The sequence below is a fragment of the Takifugu flavidus genome, chromosome 10 (genome assembly GCF_003711565.1).
Source record: "Takifugu flavidus isolate HTHZ2018 chromosome 10, ASM371156v2, whole genome shotgun sequence".
NCBI classification, from domain to species: domain Eukaryota; kingdom Metazoa; phylum Chordata; class Actinopteri; order Tetraodontiformes; family Tetraodontidae; genus Takifugu; species Takifugu flavidus.
Window position 1 is genome coordinate 8,616,418 of NC_079529.1, and position 18,668 is coordinate 8,635,085.

At 45.4% G+C, this 18,668-nt stretch overlaps 2 protein-coding genes across 11 annotated transcripts in view; both read right to left on the reverse strand.

Annotated features, from left to right (window-relative positions):
- Nucleotides 1-330: 330 nt before the first annotated feature.
- pou3f2b (POU class 3 homeobox 2b) lies at nucleotides 331-10,017 on the reverse strand. Of its 2 annotated transcripts, XM_057046375.1 has the most exons (2): nucleotides 8,893-9,877; nucleotides 331-1,425 (listed from the first exon to the last, which is right to left on the reverse strand). In XM_057046375.1, exons 1-2 carry the CDS (start codon nucleotides 9,799-9,801, stop codon nucleotides 1,384-1,386), a joined length of 951 nt encoding a protein of 316 aa, XP_056902355.1. In that variant the 5' UTR covers nucleotides 9,802-9,877; the 3' UTR covers nucleotides 331-1,383. The 2 variants fall into 2 exon arrangements, with proteins under 2 accessions (XP_056902355.1, XP_056902354.1); XM_057046374.1 differs by lacking the exon at nucleotides 331-1,425 and having other exon boundaries at nucleotides 6,243-10,017.
- Nucleotides 10,018-10,645: 628 nt separating this feature from the next.
- LOC130533158 (furin-like) overlaps nucleotides 10,646-18,668 on the reverse strand; it is a 116,963-nt gene continuing 108,940 nt past the window's right edge. For 7 of the 9 annotated variants that reach the window (XM_057046354.1, XM_057046359.1, XM_057046361.1 and 4 more), the window contains one exon: nucleotides 10,646-16,567. In XM_057046354.1, the coding sequence (XP_056902334.1) occupies nucleotides 16,490-16,567 (78 nt within the window). In that variant the 3' untranslated portion in view covers nucleotides 10,646-16,489. The remainder of the gene's footprint in view (nucleotides 16,568-18,668) is intronic. The other 2 variants (XM_057046356.1, XM_057046355.1) reach the window with 2 other exon arrangements.

Here is an 18,668-nt window from a genome sequence, read left to right on the forward strand (position 1 = left end):
TTTTCTGGCTCTGAAACAATAGGGCGTGATTGCTTCCTGTGCAAAGGTGTGTGTTTTTTTGCTGAGCTCGGCACAAAGAGTGCCAACAGGAAGAGATTACGGGCTTTATTTATCTCTGTCAGCTAAAATGCCATTTCCATCCAGTCCAACGAACTTTTGATGGAAATTTGAATTAAAATCTATACCTCAGATGTGTATCTACACATATCTCTAAGTATTGCTTTTCCTCCAGTGTTGCCCTTTGGAGAACCTGCTCCCAGTGCAATATTTGACACCGAAAAGTCTAGCACTGGGAAATATTTAACACAATTTCCAACCTGAGAGAATTGCTTTCATACTGAAGCGTTCCTTAGTTCTCTGACTGCTGCTTCCGGGTTTGGGTGGATCCAGCTTCATATCTCCGGAGCCTGAAGTCATTTCGAACGTCTGCTCGGACGTTCGGCCGAGCTCGGCCGATCCTTCTGCTGTTTCCTGTCCCGTTGAAGCTAAGGTGCAAAAAAAAAAACCTGCCGTAGCTCAACAACATTGCTTCGGTGACATTAGCCGCAGATGCTTTTTGCATGGATCCACTCCACCCTCACCCCCCCCCCAATATGGACACTGTGAGAAGCAATGGTGCGACAAAGTGGCATCTGCTGGAATCAACACCAGGTCAACGCTGACACCGTGAGTGAGTTCCTGCATCAGGCTGCAGCTCCATCAGCAGGGCGATTGGGTGAAGAGTCTAGGCTCGCCCACAATAACCAGAGAAGCCATTAGTCAGGGTGAGTGACTAGTTAGCGCTGGCGAAATGATCCTTTTTGCTTTAACCCTCTGCCACTTTGCAGTCTATCGATGCCACAGAGAGAAGTGACATTAGCTTGTCTTCTTAACGGCCTTTTAATGAATTGTTTATGCCTGGTTTAATGATGTATATTGTGGCCCTGTAATGTGCCCTAATGACTGAGAATGAGGCGGACTGAGCTGAAGTATTAATTTTGACTGCCTCCCCAATGATTATTCCTCAGCCAACAACTCCGCCGCCGCTTGTGCGTGCACAGACACAAACATGATTCATGGAGGCTTTCCGCTCCGCTCTACAGTTTGATTTTCTCGCTGTCGCACTCCTACACGAGACAGATACTTACAGGGGGGGTGGAGGGGTGGGGGGGTTCACAGCAATTAGTTTGGCTTTTTATTTGTCTTTCAAGAGCTTCCAGGCCTGGTGTGATAATTCTGCTGCGGGTGTGCGTGAAAGGGGGCGATGATCCTGAGCAACGATGATGTGAACGTGGGAAAGGTCAGAGGATGGTGACGGAAGAGCCCCCCCCCCCCGAAGCTGAGGCGCCGAGCACCTGGGTCGTCCCGAGCGTCTCGGTCCACCCGCTGTGGCTGCAGGTGACATCACAGGGTAAGATGGCAGCACTTGTATCTGCTGCGGCTCCACTACAGCGGAGAGAAAAAGCGAGGACAATCACGGCGTTCTTTATTTGTTTGTTTAAAAAAAACCCAACAACAACCCTTTCCATCTACAAACCACATCTGACACCAGAACACAACTTAACAAATAAAGCAGCACCCGGGCAGACAAAGGCGTCTTTGCAGCGCTGTGGTCTGAGGCCTCACCGTGATACCATCATGATGAGGCTCCGTGTCCCGCCTCGTTCCACGGCTCAGACTCTAATAAAGGCGACGTGCCTGACAGTCCTCCCGCTGCTGTGTCTAAAGCTCCTTCTTTTTGTCTTGTTTTGTTGCCTTTCTTTTAAAGGATGCTGAGAATGTCAGCAGTAAGTTTTTCAAATCCGCCTCAGCACTTTAATCCATCCGTAGCTTTTTTTGTGGCGGGGCAGACGCTCCTTCAAATCCACGAGGACGGCTGTTTTTATTTGTACATCTTGTCACCGTGTACAAAAGCAAATACGTGTGATATTGTGGTGTAGCTCCTCTAAATAAATGGCACCGCGGTTGAAATCCAACCTTTACTTGACGCCTGTGTCGATTCGCTTCTGAGACAAGATGTCTCCAGACCTGTTGTTTCCCGTTGCAGCATGTTTGTCCGGCTAAAATTAAATAAAGAAACCGTTTTGTCCTATTTTTAATGGTGATTCATCGCAGCGCTCACTACTAAACTCCTGCAAGTTTCTTTGGGCGACTTCTGAGGCTCTTTATGTACTTATTCTCCTACGTTTGTTTGCGTGAAATCGCACAGACGATTCCTGGATTTCTGGATCTGCTCTACTGAATCTCCAGGTTTTGGACCTGGTTAGTGACATTGTTTTACAATTCCTAAAATCAGCTCCTCCTCATCAGCTTTGGACTCTGCTTTGAACATGTCTGAGCGAGACTATTGTGGAGCCTTTGGGTTCTGAGGAAGAACAAGGGGGCAAAGCTCCACACGCAGCTGAGGGGCAGAGTGCAGTGAAGCTCAGCCCTGTGGAGTGTAATACATGAAGCCCATTATCGGACCCCTGGATGCAAATACATTACTCATATTACTCGTAAACTTTATTGGCTGGCCGTCGGTGTAAAGTTCTCCTCCATCTGCGGCCAAAACCCCCCCGTTTAGCGGCTAATGGGCGTTGTCGCGCGGGATCAGAGGCGGGAGGTGTCTGAAATGGCCTCGCCGAGCGTGTTTTACAAACAGGCCGAGCAATTACAGCCTGAATAATTACGCACTGAAGGGGAGACACGACTCGCCCCGCTGATCAGCAAAGTTCATGTGAAGTTATAATTAAACAATAACTCGTTTGCAAATGAACGCACGCGCGCGTTTGTGTACTTAAGTGTGCAAACTGCAATTAGCCCGCGATGCATCCGAGTGAGATTGAAGAACAACAATGTCAAATGGCGAGATGATGTTCTGCTGGTATCGCTGTTATCTGGGGGGGTGGGGGGAAGGGGGGTGTAGATGGGAATGAGTGACTGATACAGGAGGCTGATTCATCTTCAAACGGGCTCGGAGACGGACGCCGTGTTTGACAGGGAAACTTTACAAAGACGCATTAAGATCTCGGTGGGATAAACACAGCCGGCCACCAAAGCCTCTTCGAAATTAATTAGACCCCAAGAAATCACGGTGAAACGTGAGCTTGTTACGTTACGTGATCAGAGATTATGGGTAAATGTGCCATCAGACAGACTGTGTGCAGCGCTCTTCTCACCTCCGCGACAAGTTTTCCTATCTGTTAATTACCGATTGCTTATTTCATGCTTTTACGCAGCGTCAGCGCTGATTATTAACCTGAAACGGGGTTTAGTTTTTTGTGTTTTTGCTTCAAGAATCTTCAGAAAGCTGCAGAAATTGGAACCAGTCAAACCTTGACTTCCACCTAAGCGCCCCCTTCCCTTGTGGCCCCGGACCCTCGGCCAGCCGGAATGCGCCTCTGTCTGCTCGGCCCACGCCAGGAGCCTCTCTGAGAACCTGCAGTTAGTCAGCAGCATTCAAATGAAGGCGGCTGGCTCGCAGATGAGACTCATTTCAGCGCGGAGCGGATCAGGAGGAGCCCGGAGAGGGTCCCGATCACAGATAGGAGTGTGTGTTAACGACTCCTCAAACAGTCTGAGCTGCGTGATGTTGACAGCGCGCCTGAGCTGGATTAACTGGGATGCACATTCACGTCCTGGCATTTGGTTTCAGATGGAGCACAAATCCGGGAGGTGAAATGTGCAGTTTTGTTACAGCCATGAAGAAGCATATTGAGAGTTCGAGCCGGTTTTAATACAGTCGTTTCATTTTCTTCCTTGTTTATCTCACAATTGTCGCGTTTACTTCGCGTTTATTACTTCTTGGGGTTATTTTGGCTTGTTTTTTTAAATCGCACCACAAACGTCAACCTTATAAGATGGCCAGACTTTAGAATGATAAACACTTCACCCCTCTGTTAAATGGTTTTGATAACTTGTTTTTAGTTAATTAATACCCTGATAAATCTGCCTCCATCTTTCCTTTGAGGTTCTCCCCGGGAACATAGCAGCAGAAAAACCACTCTTGCGGATTTATTTTTCATAATTTTCTGTAATTTGAGGCTCCATTAAACAAAAAGTTGTAAAATAGTCCCACTTTAGTAGGTGTAGAGGTTCTGGAGAGCTTCAATCATTTAATCTCTGACCATGAAGGCTGTTGGATTATATATATTTTATATAAATGATCTGACGGATTGTCATTTTAGTGCCTCTACAAATGGAAATAGAATGCAGTCATTTGTTTTAACAGACATTTAATTCTTTTAAATGAAAAGGGCCTTGATTTGATGCACACACACAAAAAAAAATCAAAATTGTGAAACTGCACACCTACTAGTGTAAATTCACTCAAAAGAAAGAAAATTTAGTTCCTGTAAGAGAATCTTTGTTCTCATTTACATGTTTAAATTACACCTGTCGACACGGCTTTTAATTAAAATATTACTCAATTTACAGTCCCAGATAAGGACAGGAAAATAACAATTGTAAGTCAATATGAAAATACATTTCCCCTCCTGCTTTAATAACCTTACAGGATGTGAACCCAGCAATAACTTACGGTCACCTTATGTTCATCATCGGCCTATTTGTTGTTGTTGTTTTAAATATCCCATTACATACATTAATTTGTTAGAACTTCCAACTAATTGTCTTCATTATGTTGTTCTTTCATTTAAACCCTCAGAGACAATAAAATGACATAACGACTCACCCTCTGATTTAGGCTGGCTCGCTAGATGGCGCTAGAGGACCGACTTTGTCCCCTTTTCTCTTTCTCCAGGACAGAACCACAACAGTGAAGAAGCTTTTTTCCACCTTTTTATTTGGAGTCTAAAGGGAAATTTCAAGTCACCTAAATAAAAAGGAAGGTGTAATTAACGCGATGCGCTATTAATTGCACCTTGTATAGGGAGCAGCTGAAGGGCGCAGAGGCGCGCTGTTTTATTATTATTACTGCCCTCCACAGAAGTCTGCTTCAGAGTTCAGAGAGGGTTTGTGTTTCCGGGTGTCACTTTCATGCCACGCAGCTACATTTTAGCCCCAGTAATGGAGATGATAATGATGCACAGAAGACCAACCGGCGCTGAAGTCACACACGGTCACCTTCACAGTCCGCTCACAAAACATAAAACTAATCTGATAAAGAGGTTTATTTTATTTTTTATGGGAGGAAAAAAAACAATAACCCCTCCAAAATAACCTCAAAATGCGTAAAACTGCTCATTAAAACAAGCTGTGTAATTAAACTGGCGCAGTAAAATAGAGCCATGCCTTTTTCAGTTGTCTGTGATCGGGTCGGTTAGTCTTCGCCATCAATAACTGATCATCTATTGATTACGCCATCTTGCCGAGAAGCGATCAATCTCATTCTCAGTTCATCCACACAGGCTAAACATTTCACACCCTGCACGGTTGCAGCCATCAGAGGAGGAGAAGGAATCCGATTACAATTAGCGTCATTAGGGCAACCTCAGAGGGCAACTGGGAGGGAAGAATGTTTCAACTGACGCTTCCAAATCAGAAGAAATGTTTAAGATTTCCCAGAGATTCCCTATAAATATCGCACCATAGGTCCCTGTGGGAATATTACAGTGAATTGACACCCCACAGGGAAGAGGAGGGAGACCATCAGGGTCACCACAGTCAACGTCACTGTCACCATGAGTCCCTGAAGAAATATTACAGCCGACTTTTCTCCTTTTTGCTTCAAAGCAGGCTGTTTTGAGAGGAGCGCCTCGTTCAAATGTTCATTAAAACCGACAGTGGCGCGTTTAAAATCCGGTTTAAAGGGTTCAGCCTCATCAGCCAATCAAAGGTGAGGTTTACAATTAACGCAGACGACGCGGGTTTGGTCACGTTACGTAAAAAATAGAGATTAGGGTGTTTTTGTCTTTTTGGTCAAAGCTGCACACAAAAAAGCTCTCAGATCAACAGACAATGGAATAGAAAGCATCATTGTTTTTGTATTATGAAGCTTTTAAAATGCTAATTCTCTTTGTTTGAAACCCCACGAGGCGTTTTGTTTTAGCTCTGATGTATTTTTTAATTCATAAAGGAGTGAAACGTGTAGTAAATGAAATGAAAACACCGATGTATCGGGGCCCATCGTCCCTCCGAGGGACCCCTGCTCCCTTTCGGAGCCCATTTTTGGGCTCCCCCGCTCCCACCCTGGGTGGAAACTGCCCATTTCCAAAGCGGCCTGCGGCGGAAACAAAGCCCGATTTTCTCTCAGCGATTCATTCCGTCCAAATGGACCCAGGAGCCCCCGCAGACACAACAAAATACATTCAGCCTCCACGTTGGGAAAAAAAAGCTGTTTAATATCAACCCCATTATTGAAAAAAAAATGTGCAAGTCCGTTGTCCATGTGTCAAGAGATGAAGGAGCTGCGGGCGTTCATCACCTCTGCGTTATCTACCCCAAGTTCATCCAGTGAATGTGACATAGCCTATAGGCGTACAACCCCCAATCCCCCACCCCAAAAAACCCCCCAAACCCGAAAACAATGGTTCAAAAGCAACGACTCCAATAAAGAAAGAAAAACAGCGCCGGATTGCTGCAGATCTACATGGCACAGCAGTGAATTCTGAGCTGGATCGATTCATTAAAGCTACGAGGGTTTAAAACGTCCCCGTTCGTTGTTTTCTGCAGCTGAATCACAAATCAGGAGGGTGCAGAAATGGGAACAAAAACCTCGGAGACACGTTTTCCTGCACGAAATATGTCAACTTGGACGTTCAGCTGTTGCAGTTTAGTCTGAGGCAATCCTGCTGAAAACGAACCAAAACGCAAAGCGAGACAGCTGTACCCCTACAAATAATAATTCAAAGAAATCAAAATGCCTCCCTCGGTCTCATTTCATATAGATCTTGCACTTTGTGTCATCTATAAAAGTCATTGTGTAATAAATTACAATCTCATTAACGATGCTAAAAAATAAAATTAAAACGTCTACAAGCAATTTCATAGAGCAACAAAATGGCTGAAATGAATGGCAGCGACCTGACATAATAATAATAATAATAATAATAATAATAATAATAATAATAATAATAATAATAATAATAATTTATTTTTGGAACGACGCTAAATAAATGTTATAAATTGAAAGGCCGCTTTTAAACACACTAATCATCTAATCATGATATCCTCTCCGATTTAATCCTCTATAGGTCTGATTCATCTTGGACAATTCTCTACATTAGTATTATCCACTAATCTGAATTGAATCCTTAAAGCACTAATATGTTTTGATTGGAAACACAATCTATTTGTAATTTCAGTGAGGACAAAAACGAGAAAAAACATGAACAATTTCTGTTAATTTCACAGAGATAAAAAACAAAAAATAACTGTAAATCAAATGCGCCACGAAAACTAATGAAAACACCAAAAGAGCATAAATTCGGCAACAAAATCAACGTTAAATAACACACAAATACAAGGCAGTGATGAGACAGGACTGTTTTCTCTATGAAAAAAAATCTGCTTTTGAAAACAACGATCCAAAAAAGTGCCCAGTGAGGAAAAGAAGAAAAAAATATGGATGACGAAGCCATGACTTTTAAAGTTATACAATATTTACAAAAGTAGATCCAAATGTTCTGAGAGAGTCGGTGACATATTTTCGTTTGTCAAACTCTGAATCTGTAAAGCCCATCCTGTGGAAAAGTGCCAAATAATCCAATCATTCGCCACGGAGCCCTTCCTGGAGCCGGGACCATCTCTCGGGGTGGGGGTGGGGTGGGGGGGTGGGGCAGATACCGATTATTTAATGGCTGCTCATGGAAAATGTATAGAATGGCCTGTTTTTGGGGTCCTATAGCTTGATGATGACAGAGGTCACATTCTCTTTATTCATCACATCAGCGGGCCAATTACTAAAGTTTAGCCCCTGAACTGCTAAAATGAACAATAATAATAATAATAATAATAATAATAATAATAATAATAATAATAATAATAATAATAATAATAACCTCCGTCAGAATAAATAAAAAACTAAACGCTGGATGGCTGCGTCTCCCCAGCAGTGTGTGAATGCGCCCTGGCTGACAGATGGGACTCAGGCGTTGCTCACCCTCAGCTGGTCTCCACTGGACGGGTGTTGCAGCCTTTTCTGGCCTCCGGTTTAATCCATTATCGCAGCTCCTTTGACCCCCCCCCACCCCCCCCCCCCCCCCCCCCCCCCCACCTTCCTACCCCTCCTACCCCTCCTACCCCACCATCAGTGCTGACCGCCTAAGCTGCAAAACTCTGCGTCAATTTTCCTTTTACGCACGTCAAGAACCTGGTCTGTGTTTAGATAGTAAAGAGGAGAATGGAAACCATTCAGCTGCTCATCTGAAACCAGGTAGCCTGTCACCCCCACCATCTATGCTGCTTTTTTTTGTCTGGCTAAGTATAATTTCAACACACAATAGGGGCTACACCTTGAAACTGCGTCGACTGGAGTCACAGTGCTGGGCATGTATCCTCGGAGAGCACAACGCAGGCTTGTGTTCCTTCAGCTCTGGGAGAGACAAAAACACATCACGTCCTCTCCTCGCTCATTTTCCATCTGTCGGATATTAACTGCAGATATTGTGGCGTACTCACTGCAATCTATTATACATAAAACACCCACTATAGTGTCTCATAGTCCAGTGATTTATATATAACCTTGGGGATAAATAAAAAGGATAAACGTGTCCTGGATGAGCGCTCCAACAGAGTTCATTGCACCGGGGTCTGGACCCCGTGGTGCGGCGGCGTGTCCCCGTACACATCCTCGCTCCCGGGCAGAGCTCCGGGAGGTGTCATGCGTTTCTCCTTCTGTCTCCTGTTACAAAACCAAACCCTCACTACTTCTTTCTCCAAGTGCAGATTGTCCGCCAGGGAGATTATTTCCGACGCCGACGGTTTAGGGCACTTCAAAAAATGGCTCTCCAAAGCTCCCTTTACGCTTACCTCGATTGATGTCCGTTTTTTCCTTTTTCTCCCCTGCGCTGCGATTTTGTCCAGGCTGGTCGGGCTGCCCGAGGTGGAGTCCGCCTCCTCCAACCACTTGTTCAACAGAGGCTTCAGCTTGCACATGTTTTTGAAGCTGAGCTGCAGGGCCTCAAACCTGCATATGGTGGTTTGGGAAAACACATTTCCGTACAGGGTCCCCAGGGCGAGTCCTACGTCCGCCTGCGTGAAGCCCAGCTTGATCCTCCGCTGCTTGAACTGCTTGGCGAACTGTTCCAAGTCGTCTGAGGTCGGCGTGTCCTCGTCTGAGTGGTCGTGGTGGCTCTGCGGTCGGTGCTGGTGCTGATGTTGGGACGGAGGGTGGCCGTGGTCGCTGAGGTGCGGGCTGTGGTGGTCGTCATGACTGTCTCTTAGGTTGTGGTGGTGCATCCCCTGTCCGCTGCCTGGGATCAGCCCGTTGACGCTGAAGCCCGGCTGGGAGTATATAAGGCTCTGGCCGTTCGTCGTCGCCATGCTCGGTATGTGCGCCGCGGTGGTGGTTCTCCAGGCTCGGCCGTCGTGGTGGTTCCCGTGCGTCTGGTGCACCAGGTGCGGCGGCCGTGACTGGTGCTGCAGATTGCTGTTGGAGTTGTGCATCTCGTCCCGCGCGCTCTGCACCGCGGGTTTGATGTCCTGCTCCGCGCCGAGCGGGCTGGACGACCATGGTGCTCCCTCTCCGTGGGACAGCGCCGTGATCCACTGATGTGCGTGGCTGAGAGTGTGGCTGTTGCTCTGCAGCTGGTAGTCGCTTTGCAACAGGCTCTGCGCGTCCCGGTACGCCGTGGCTTGCTGCATGCTGCCAGGCTCCGAGTGCACTATGGATGCGCTGGAGGTGAGGATGTTGTAGTGGTTAGACGCTGCGGTCGCCATGACTCTCGGAGCCGGACTGGTCGCTCTTATTAAAGGAACCTCGCATTTGACAGATACTCTCCTGCCCACAGGCGGCTCCCGGGCGCTCTGCCAAGTGGACGCCGAGGCGCACCTGGACTCCGCCCCGCCCCGCGCCACTCATTGGTCCTCAACAGATGATGGACGTGGTTTCCAGGGGCAACGCCGCGGCGATTGGCTGCCGGGACGCCTCAGCAAACACTACTCTCTTTGTTGGAGAGGTGCGAGTTGAGGCTCCCGTGAAAGCGGGGAGCCGGAGAGAAGCATGGGGAGACGGAGCACCAGGATCAGCGGTGCAACTGTAAGATACAGTTGAATTACTTTGATATCAGGACTTGGGCTGCAGGTAGTCGAAATTATTTCAAAGCTCTGTGGCGTAGGATCTGATAATTCCTGAGGTTTCCACTGCCATTTAGTTGTTAATTATGATTTAAGCTGTATTACTGGAAATGTGTATGACTTCATTCAGAAAGGGCTTGCATCAAAAATAATATCCGATGACATGCATGCGTTTGTGCACGTTCCAGGACAGATTGTTGCTTGCACTCTGTGTTACATTGTTATTTTTGCATTCTCTGCATGTTTGGAAGAACATATGTATGGTTTCCCAAAGTGCTGAGTATGTTTATACGTATCAATAATGACTTGGAAGCGTGAAAAAGAAAATCATTTTTATCCAAAAAGCACCTTTTAAAACAACAGGGAGGCTGGCGTAATTGCAGATTGAACAACAAACAGTCTCGTACTAATGCTCTCAGTCTGAAATGTCAGACGTTTTGCGTTGTGCTAAACTAAGATGTTTGGTAAAAGGAGAAATTGAGGCACATTTTAGTTTAAAAGTACTTTATTCAAAATCAACCATAATTAAATCAGGTTTAAAGAAAGGGAAAATTCTGTTTTGTTTTTCTTTTTTCTTAGCAGTCAGAACACCCACTTGCCATTTAAACACTTTAGCTGTTTCTTGCACACAGATAATACAATTATTTAGTTTCACATCTGCAGCAAAATCGTAATTTGTATTCATTTTTAAAAAAAATTCTTGTACAAATGGACGTCTTGTCATGTGTTGGACATTTCTTGCAGCCCTGAAAAATACAAAATAAAAACATCTGCACCCAAACAGGCTGTATTTGCCTTTTTCTGTGGCGCCAAGCAAAATAAAATTCTCCCTAGAAACAAGTTGGGTCTCTAAATTTAGCTTAAACCACTTTTCTTAAGAGGTCATATTGTTTTGGAAACCTTTGGGTTTGCTGTAAATGGTTGGTTGTGGCCCTGTGAAATCTCTGCAGGACCACAGCGTGGTGCACCTGCCCCGAGAGTCTTCCAGAGTCTTTTCCATCAATCATCAAAAGAGATTCAGACTTATTTTCAGCTCTTATATACAAGTCTTTTAGAGTTAATAGTGTGTGAAGAGCTTCTCTGGTTGCTGCAGCAAAGTGAAGGGAGACACATGTGAAGGGGAGGATTAAGACTCAGACTCGGGCCTCCAGTCCAGGGCAGGGAGGGAGGGCAACCTACCATCCTGTCCCAGCTGCTGTCGCCCTCGGTGTCAGCTTCAGGGACCAGGACTTTGTCCAGAGAGGGGGACATTCCTGCTCGGCCACTGCTGGTTGCCATAGGGAGAGGTAAATGAAACAACAGCAGCGGCGTTGCTTCTGCCCCCCCCCACGCCTCCCCTGTTCCTGGGCCATCTAAAGGCCTCTATTTAGAGAGGCTCTCTGCTGCGGGGACAAAGCCTTCACAGGGATAAAGGAGGGAGGAGTAAAGAGCACAGGACCCTGAGAGAGAGAAAGGGCTCGGAAAACTGGAAAAGATGAGAGATTATGTCTCCTCTCAGTGCTGCAGTGACAAAAAGCAAACACGGGAAAAAAAGCAGAAAAAGACTCACCCAAAAATCCTGACACAAATGTCTTTAAAGTTGTTAATCGTGTTTGCACATCCCTCGTAATTTCAAATATTAGAATCCTTTTGTAACCTCTACTGTAGAACTGCAATTAAACTCCATTTTAGTTAATCAATGAGCTGTAAAAATCCAACACATCAACAAAATAATACATACTAGTAACAAATTAAACCTATAAATCAACGAGTACAGTCCTTCAAAGTCGCCTCAATTTACAAAATAGTGCTAATTAAAAACTTTATTTTACAGCCATTGATTAGTTCATTTATATCTTGACTTTGTTTAATATCTATCTGTGGGATTCCATTTAAATAGGCAAAAAAAACCTAATACTGTAGTATTTGTACATTGAAAATGTCCAGGACACTTAAATCCCTCTCATAGCAAATGTTAATATATTCCAAAAGTTCATACAAGGACACACATCATGTTTTTGAACAACATTCGGGCTCGTGTTCCACTCCCGATCATTTGTTCCACCGTTCTCTGATAACGTAAAAATAAATAGTTGAGACTTAAATAGAGGGTTGCGATTGTCCTTTAAAGTCCCAACATTAGATCAGCACGTCAGTATTTTAAAGCCTGGAAACGTGGCCTTTAGTCTTGAATACACACCTTTGTTATTCAAGGAAGAACCGCAGACAATAATAATGAAACACCTGTAAAAATGCGTGACATTGATGTTGATAATCATGTAAACAGGGATATAAAACACTCAGCTTAGGAGATTCCACATGTAACTCAAATAAATGGCTTTTTATTGGCTAATGATCATGTTTGGATGTGAGTCCGGCTGCGCTGACGGACTATCGGAAAAGTTTGGAAGCTCGGCCCAGTAATTCATTCTGGTAATATTAACCATTATTGTGGCACAACATTGAAATCGGCCAAATCAAAAGAACATTGTGGTAATTAGGCAGTAATTCAAGGAATTACCACATCGCCACACAGGCTTAAATAGTCGTGTTGGGAGAAACGCAAAGCACATTATTTTAATGGTGTAATATGCAAACTATGGCTGGTTTCAATTACATGGCTTAACAATGCATAAATGATGCGAGCCTTGTTATTTGGACTGCGGGGTCCTCAGTTATTCAATCACTCAGAGGGGCCAATGTTAGGGGCCACGCTGCCTCCTCTTGTGCAGCTGAAACCCCCCCCCCCCCCTCCCAAAAAAAAAGAAAGAAAGCAGAGAGCTGTGAGCCGAGGGCCAATGCCAAACTACATTTAAGGGAATAAAAATGAACAGCGGAGAATGTAAGCGTTAAATTAACAGTAGGATAATTATATGACCCATGTGCTGTAAAGATTCAATTTCTAACGCTCTAATTAGGTGGCCGTCTCCCCATACATCAGCCCACATCCCTCTGCCAATTTCTCACTAGAAAGTGTCCTGCGAGCCGAAATAATTAGATTTTATTAAGACGCGGCTCGCGTAATAAAGAAAATCAGAGGAATGGATGGGGGTGGGGCTGGGGGTGGGGGCATGAATATGTTATGTTTTTAAAAAACCCATTGATTGTACAGAGTGTCCCGTTTAAGGATGAGGACAGAGAGAGGGGTGGGGGGGAGCGGAGTGTAACATCAGTTTAAGAAATTACAGTCGTTCAACCATCAGGAGAGAAATAATAAAATACACGTGGAGGTCTCGGAGGATCCAATAACCACGGCAGGAACGGTGTAGGTGAGGCCGCAACTCGGGGTTATTTTCATAATCTGGTCTAGTGAGGATAATCGCAACGTGCAGAGTCTGCAGTTTGTGCATCTGGGGAGGAGTTCCAGCACCGAACAGCCGAGTCTGAGCGCCCAAATTTGAAGAGTTGAAGGTGAAGAGTTTTCTAAAGTTCCAAATAAACAACAATCAGAGTTCTGGGGGAAAAAATGGTATTTTTGACCGATCAGCATTAAAATTGTTCACTTTTTTTAAAATCAAAATTGAACAAAGAACAGGGCACCTATTATTGCCATCTTAGTGTTTTTTAATCGTCAGCTTAGGACATTATCTTCAAATTAAATGAATTCTGGCTTCCACAGTGTAGCCCAGAAGTGAATCCTACAGCCTAAATTAAAGAGAGCCGAGAATCCAACCTATAGTGACAGACAACACGTAGAACACTTCTTTAAGCAAAGCTCAAATCAGTTACAAAAATATAGAGGAACGGAGGTGTCACATCCTCAAGGTTTGATTTCAGATGAGTTGTCCAGATATAAATAATTCTCACCAAGGCTCGTTTCAAGTCTTACATAATGGTGGCCGACCCGCGGCTTTCATCCTTACTGTAATTGTTGTGCGCATCAAAGAGTGGGAGATTGACGGGCTGTATGGGAGGATTAATACGGTGGAGGAGTGAGTGACTGCATACCGGGTGGGGAAGATGGGGGGAAGGGTTGTGTATGTGTGTGTGTGTGTGTGGGGGGGGAGTGTAAGTGAGGCAAAGGAGAGCGAGGGAAGAGCAAGATATGGGGTAAGAAGGAGGAGAATGAGATAAAAGTGGGAGAGGACAAAAAGTGGGGAGAGAGTTAACGAGAGGGAGCGCATTAATTGTGTGCATTGTGCCGGGGCTCTTTTGCTGAGTGTGGCTGTCGAGGTGCGGGCGCTAACCCCTCCAGCAGCCCGCCGTGTTCTGAGCCAGCTCTCAGACTGCTGTATTCCAATGCAATTAGGCCACTCAAAGGCCTGCTTAAAGCTGCACCCCCACCACACACACACGCACACACACACACACACACACACACACGGAGAGCAACAGCCCCTATGGGTCCCCTCCATTGTGGTGAGGAGGTGTATTCTGTCCCTCTTTGAGGCCCTGGATGAAGAGACCACCCTGGGGAGCAGAAAAAGGGAGGATTACCTCTCTTTCTCTGTGCCATTCCCTCTGTCTTTCTCTCTGATTCTCTCCTTCCTTCTCTCTTCTTTTTCTGGCTTACAGTTCACCTCCAAATCAACTCAGGCAGTTGCAGAGGCGAGCTTTGGTTAGCTCCTCCAAAGTGACACAAGCAGAGCGTTTTTTTGTTTTTTTTTTCCACAGGAGAGAACAGAAGAGCAATGAGGCATCTCTGTGATGGATGCCATTGTGGGGCTGCTTTAGCACTTTTCCTCTTCCTCTTTCATTATTCATACAGTCATATATTTCAACAAGTGGCGTGGGGCGTGTAGCTCATTCGCTTGTCCCCGTTGGCATTGACGCCGCAGCCTCGCTCTTGCCGGTCCCCTCTGTGTGCTGTATTAAGAGAAAGCCCTTCACCATAACACAGTTCTCTTGGCGTTGATTCTCATTCCCCAGAAAGCATTTAAAGCAGATTACCAACCTAACGCTACACCTCCCTAATAAGAGAAGATAGGAGGGGGAAAAAAACCTGGCACATTAACACCTGCAATACTACTCAATGGCATCAACAGATTAACGAGGTAATCCACACAATGAGGTCTTTGATTCGTGTGGTTTGGCAGCCAATAATGGCAGGCATAATGCACACTGTTATTTCAGAGTGTCCCAGCACGAGAAAACCTGGCAGAGACAGCGAGCCTCCCTCCCCTCCTCTTTTTTTTTTTGTCCCTGCGTCAGATGAGCTTTTTGAAGAATTTCATCTCGTGCATCTGCTGCTTTTGCCTGTTTTCTTGTCGGAGCAATAACCTGCTGGCTGCTCCCGTGGCACATGTGAAGGGAGAAGGGGAGGAATCATAGGCTGTTTGAAGGCTGTTTAAACAGCGGGGCTGAGGAGCTCTCCCTCTTCTCCCCCCACCCAACCTCCCTGCATTTTTCTGCATAAGGACGTGCGTATAGGGCGTGCGCGCGCACGCGCGTGTGCGTCTGAGAGCGGGATCTCACGGTCCCATCGCTCATGTGCGGCTCGATTAGCCCCACGTGCCTCGTTCGTCAGACGTGGAAGCAGAGCAGATGGCAGGAGACGCACCGTGTTACCATGCTGCGGCGCTATGTAACGCCGCTCTAATTGAAACATCAATACCGCCCTGTCAATACGCCGCTGCTGCTTTATCCAATGTCGCTACCTCCAGACCTGCACTTGACTCCATCAGGGAGCGGCTCTGGCTCAGACGGCCCCTTTCATGTCGCCGTGCCCCTGCGAAAAGTTTCCAGAGTAACTTTTCCAATCACCTCCGTAATATTAATACTCTAATTCCAATTAAACACTTGACTTCGGTTTGTGCAGCTGCGCGGCGGCGGAGGAAGCGTGCAGGAACGGGAAAGTTTCCTCCGGAGCGTCTCCACGGCGGCGCCTTTTTTTTTTTTTTTAATGAATCTGATGAAAAGTCGAGGGAGCTCACGTGGCTGCGATCGGCAATTTGACGTTATCGGAAATTCAGCGGAGAACTGTGAGAAATTAAGCAGCTAAAAATTAATTTGCTATTTGTCCAACTCAATGAGGAGTGACGCAGCGCCTTCAATGAATTGGTAATCCATTTCCCGTCGCATTGAACAGAGTTCACCCTTCAGCGACGTGGAAAAAGACAAACATATCTTTCAGTAACCTTTGCAACTTCAGAAGCGCAAACCGGGAGAGCGAGAGAGCCGCTCCTGAAACTTTTTTTTTTTTTTTGGAAAGATTTATATGTTTGTGTGTGCTACAGTGGCGGGGAGAGTGATTGAGCTTTAAAGCCAAGCTAGGAATCTACAATAAATAATCTAAAGCCACTCTGAGGCCAAGCAATCAAAACACTGGACATGGAATTGATTCATGATCTTTTGACTTGCTGCACGGAGGAAAATTGCAGCTTTTATTTACCCATGATTCATATTTGTGTCCTCAGTTCTTTGCCTGCTGCCTCACGGTTTCTCCTCCCTCTGCTCCAGGTTCTGTGCTGCTACGGCTCTGCTGGCGTCTCTGCAAAACAGGAAGGAAAAATAACGCAGACATTAGCACACAGCATCTTCATCAGGCTATAACCCATTTTTTTTGGTTTCCATTAGTAAACAATACACATCATATGATGTCATGGCATTGCAAAGGAGGGTGAAGACAATTGTTATTGTACAATGTTTAGCTTTATGAATAAAAATTGCATTGAACTAAATACATAGATGCACAGAAGCACCATCCCATCCTGGTTCTGAGGGGATCAAATCCAAAATGGCGGAAGTCAAAATCTTTCCGGTGATGCAGCCAACAGCCAGACATGATATAGGCAGTATATTAGTGCCCATATTAGGTTTGCTGGGTTAAATTACCCGAACAGTTGACTCATTTAATCTACGAAGTGGCCCTTTAATCTGAGTTTAATATCTTCTCCTTTTATAGCTGCTGTTGTAAAATATTTGCTCTTTGTTGAGACTCTCCGAGGTCGTCCATCTGTTGCACCAGCAACAACACACGCGGCGGGGTTTGTGACATCCGTGTCCCGGCATCCTCGCAATTAAAGAGAAATCTCCGATGAAAACTCATTCCAGGCAAGATCAAAGACAAACATCCAAATTCAAAATTGATCAAAAGGCGCCGGCGTCCACGGGAGCCGCGATCAAGCTGCGGTTACAATTTTGATCTTGGCTCAAGTTTCCAGTGAGGGTTGACATCTCGGAGTTGTGAGGAATCCCGAGCCGGCAGCTTACGCCGGGGATTTCAGTGATACAGTATTTACAAGGCACATGGAAGTGGGAGCGCTGCGACAGACGGCGCCGTACACAGCGCTCTCAATTATTTCTCACAGCATTCATGGAAATAGAAGCGCAGTGGGGGGTACAGTACGAACAGCAAATCTATAAAAAGACGCGGAGTGAAAAAGAGAACTCCCAAGCTAAAATAAACAGCTTCATGTGCTGGAGAACGGTCTAGTAAGACTGAAGTTAAAAAAAACTTCACGGCACTCACATTTATGAGTGCTGGTCAGGCAGCTATTTCTGCTGCTGTGCACAAATTAGCTAAAATATATATATATATATATATACTTTAGCTTAAATCTGAGGATAAACATCCTTCAGAAATAAACTAAACAAGACCACAGCCACACTAGCAGCTTTATGCTAATATGCTAATGCAAGCACAAAGCAAAGGGTCCACAAAAGAGCAGTTATTATCACACCCTCATGCAGGCTACAGGTGTGCTGTTTAGTGGAAATAGCACAGCTGCATCCTGTTAAGTAAGGACATTTTAACATTAGAATATCTTAATTATTCCTTAAGTGTAGGAGACACTGCACATTTCACTCAAAATACTTGACATATTGCACTCAACTCAACATTTCAAGTTGAAATCTTTATCATAAAGTGTTCTTAAAACCAGTGTTATGAGGACGAAATCAAAGCATTTCAATGAAACTGTGTGGTTGGGAAAGGTGACTGATCATTGCAACTTTCTTCTGTTCTGTTTTCTTTACGCTGTGTATCAGCCGAGGTGACAATAACTCTTGAGACAATGACAATAAAGGATTGCAGACATGAAAAGTGAGACGATTCATTTACAAGAATGCTGGAGGATAATTGTGCCCTGTTGTCTCAGCTGTGACCAGTTGTAACCCACTGGGATCTATTGATCACTTTGTTTCCAAATCACACTGATTAGTGAACACGCTTGTGTTTATTAAGGCCAGGCACGGCAATCCAAGCCATCAAACACCTCCACCCACAAGCAGCACTAACTTAGAATTATCCTTTCACACACACACACGCACACACACACACCTTTACCACATGCTGTCTGCCCTCGGTGCCATCAACAGACGCAGATGACAGCCAGGTTTTCCTGGAGCTGATCACTCTCTCCTCCCTTAGAGGAAGAGGCGCACAGGCAGAGATGTTTGTGACGACCCCCCCCTCACATACACACATCCAATGCACCAGTGCACCCCCCCCCACACACACACACACACCCAACCTAACGGATCAAACAAAGGACATCATTTGTAGGCCAAGTCTTTTTTCTGAGCATCTCTCTCCCCAGCTCTGCATACCAATCCAATACAGCCCAAGGAAAAAAAGCCATGCTGAGGTC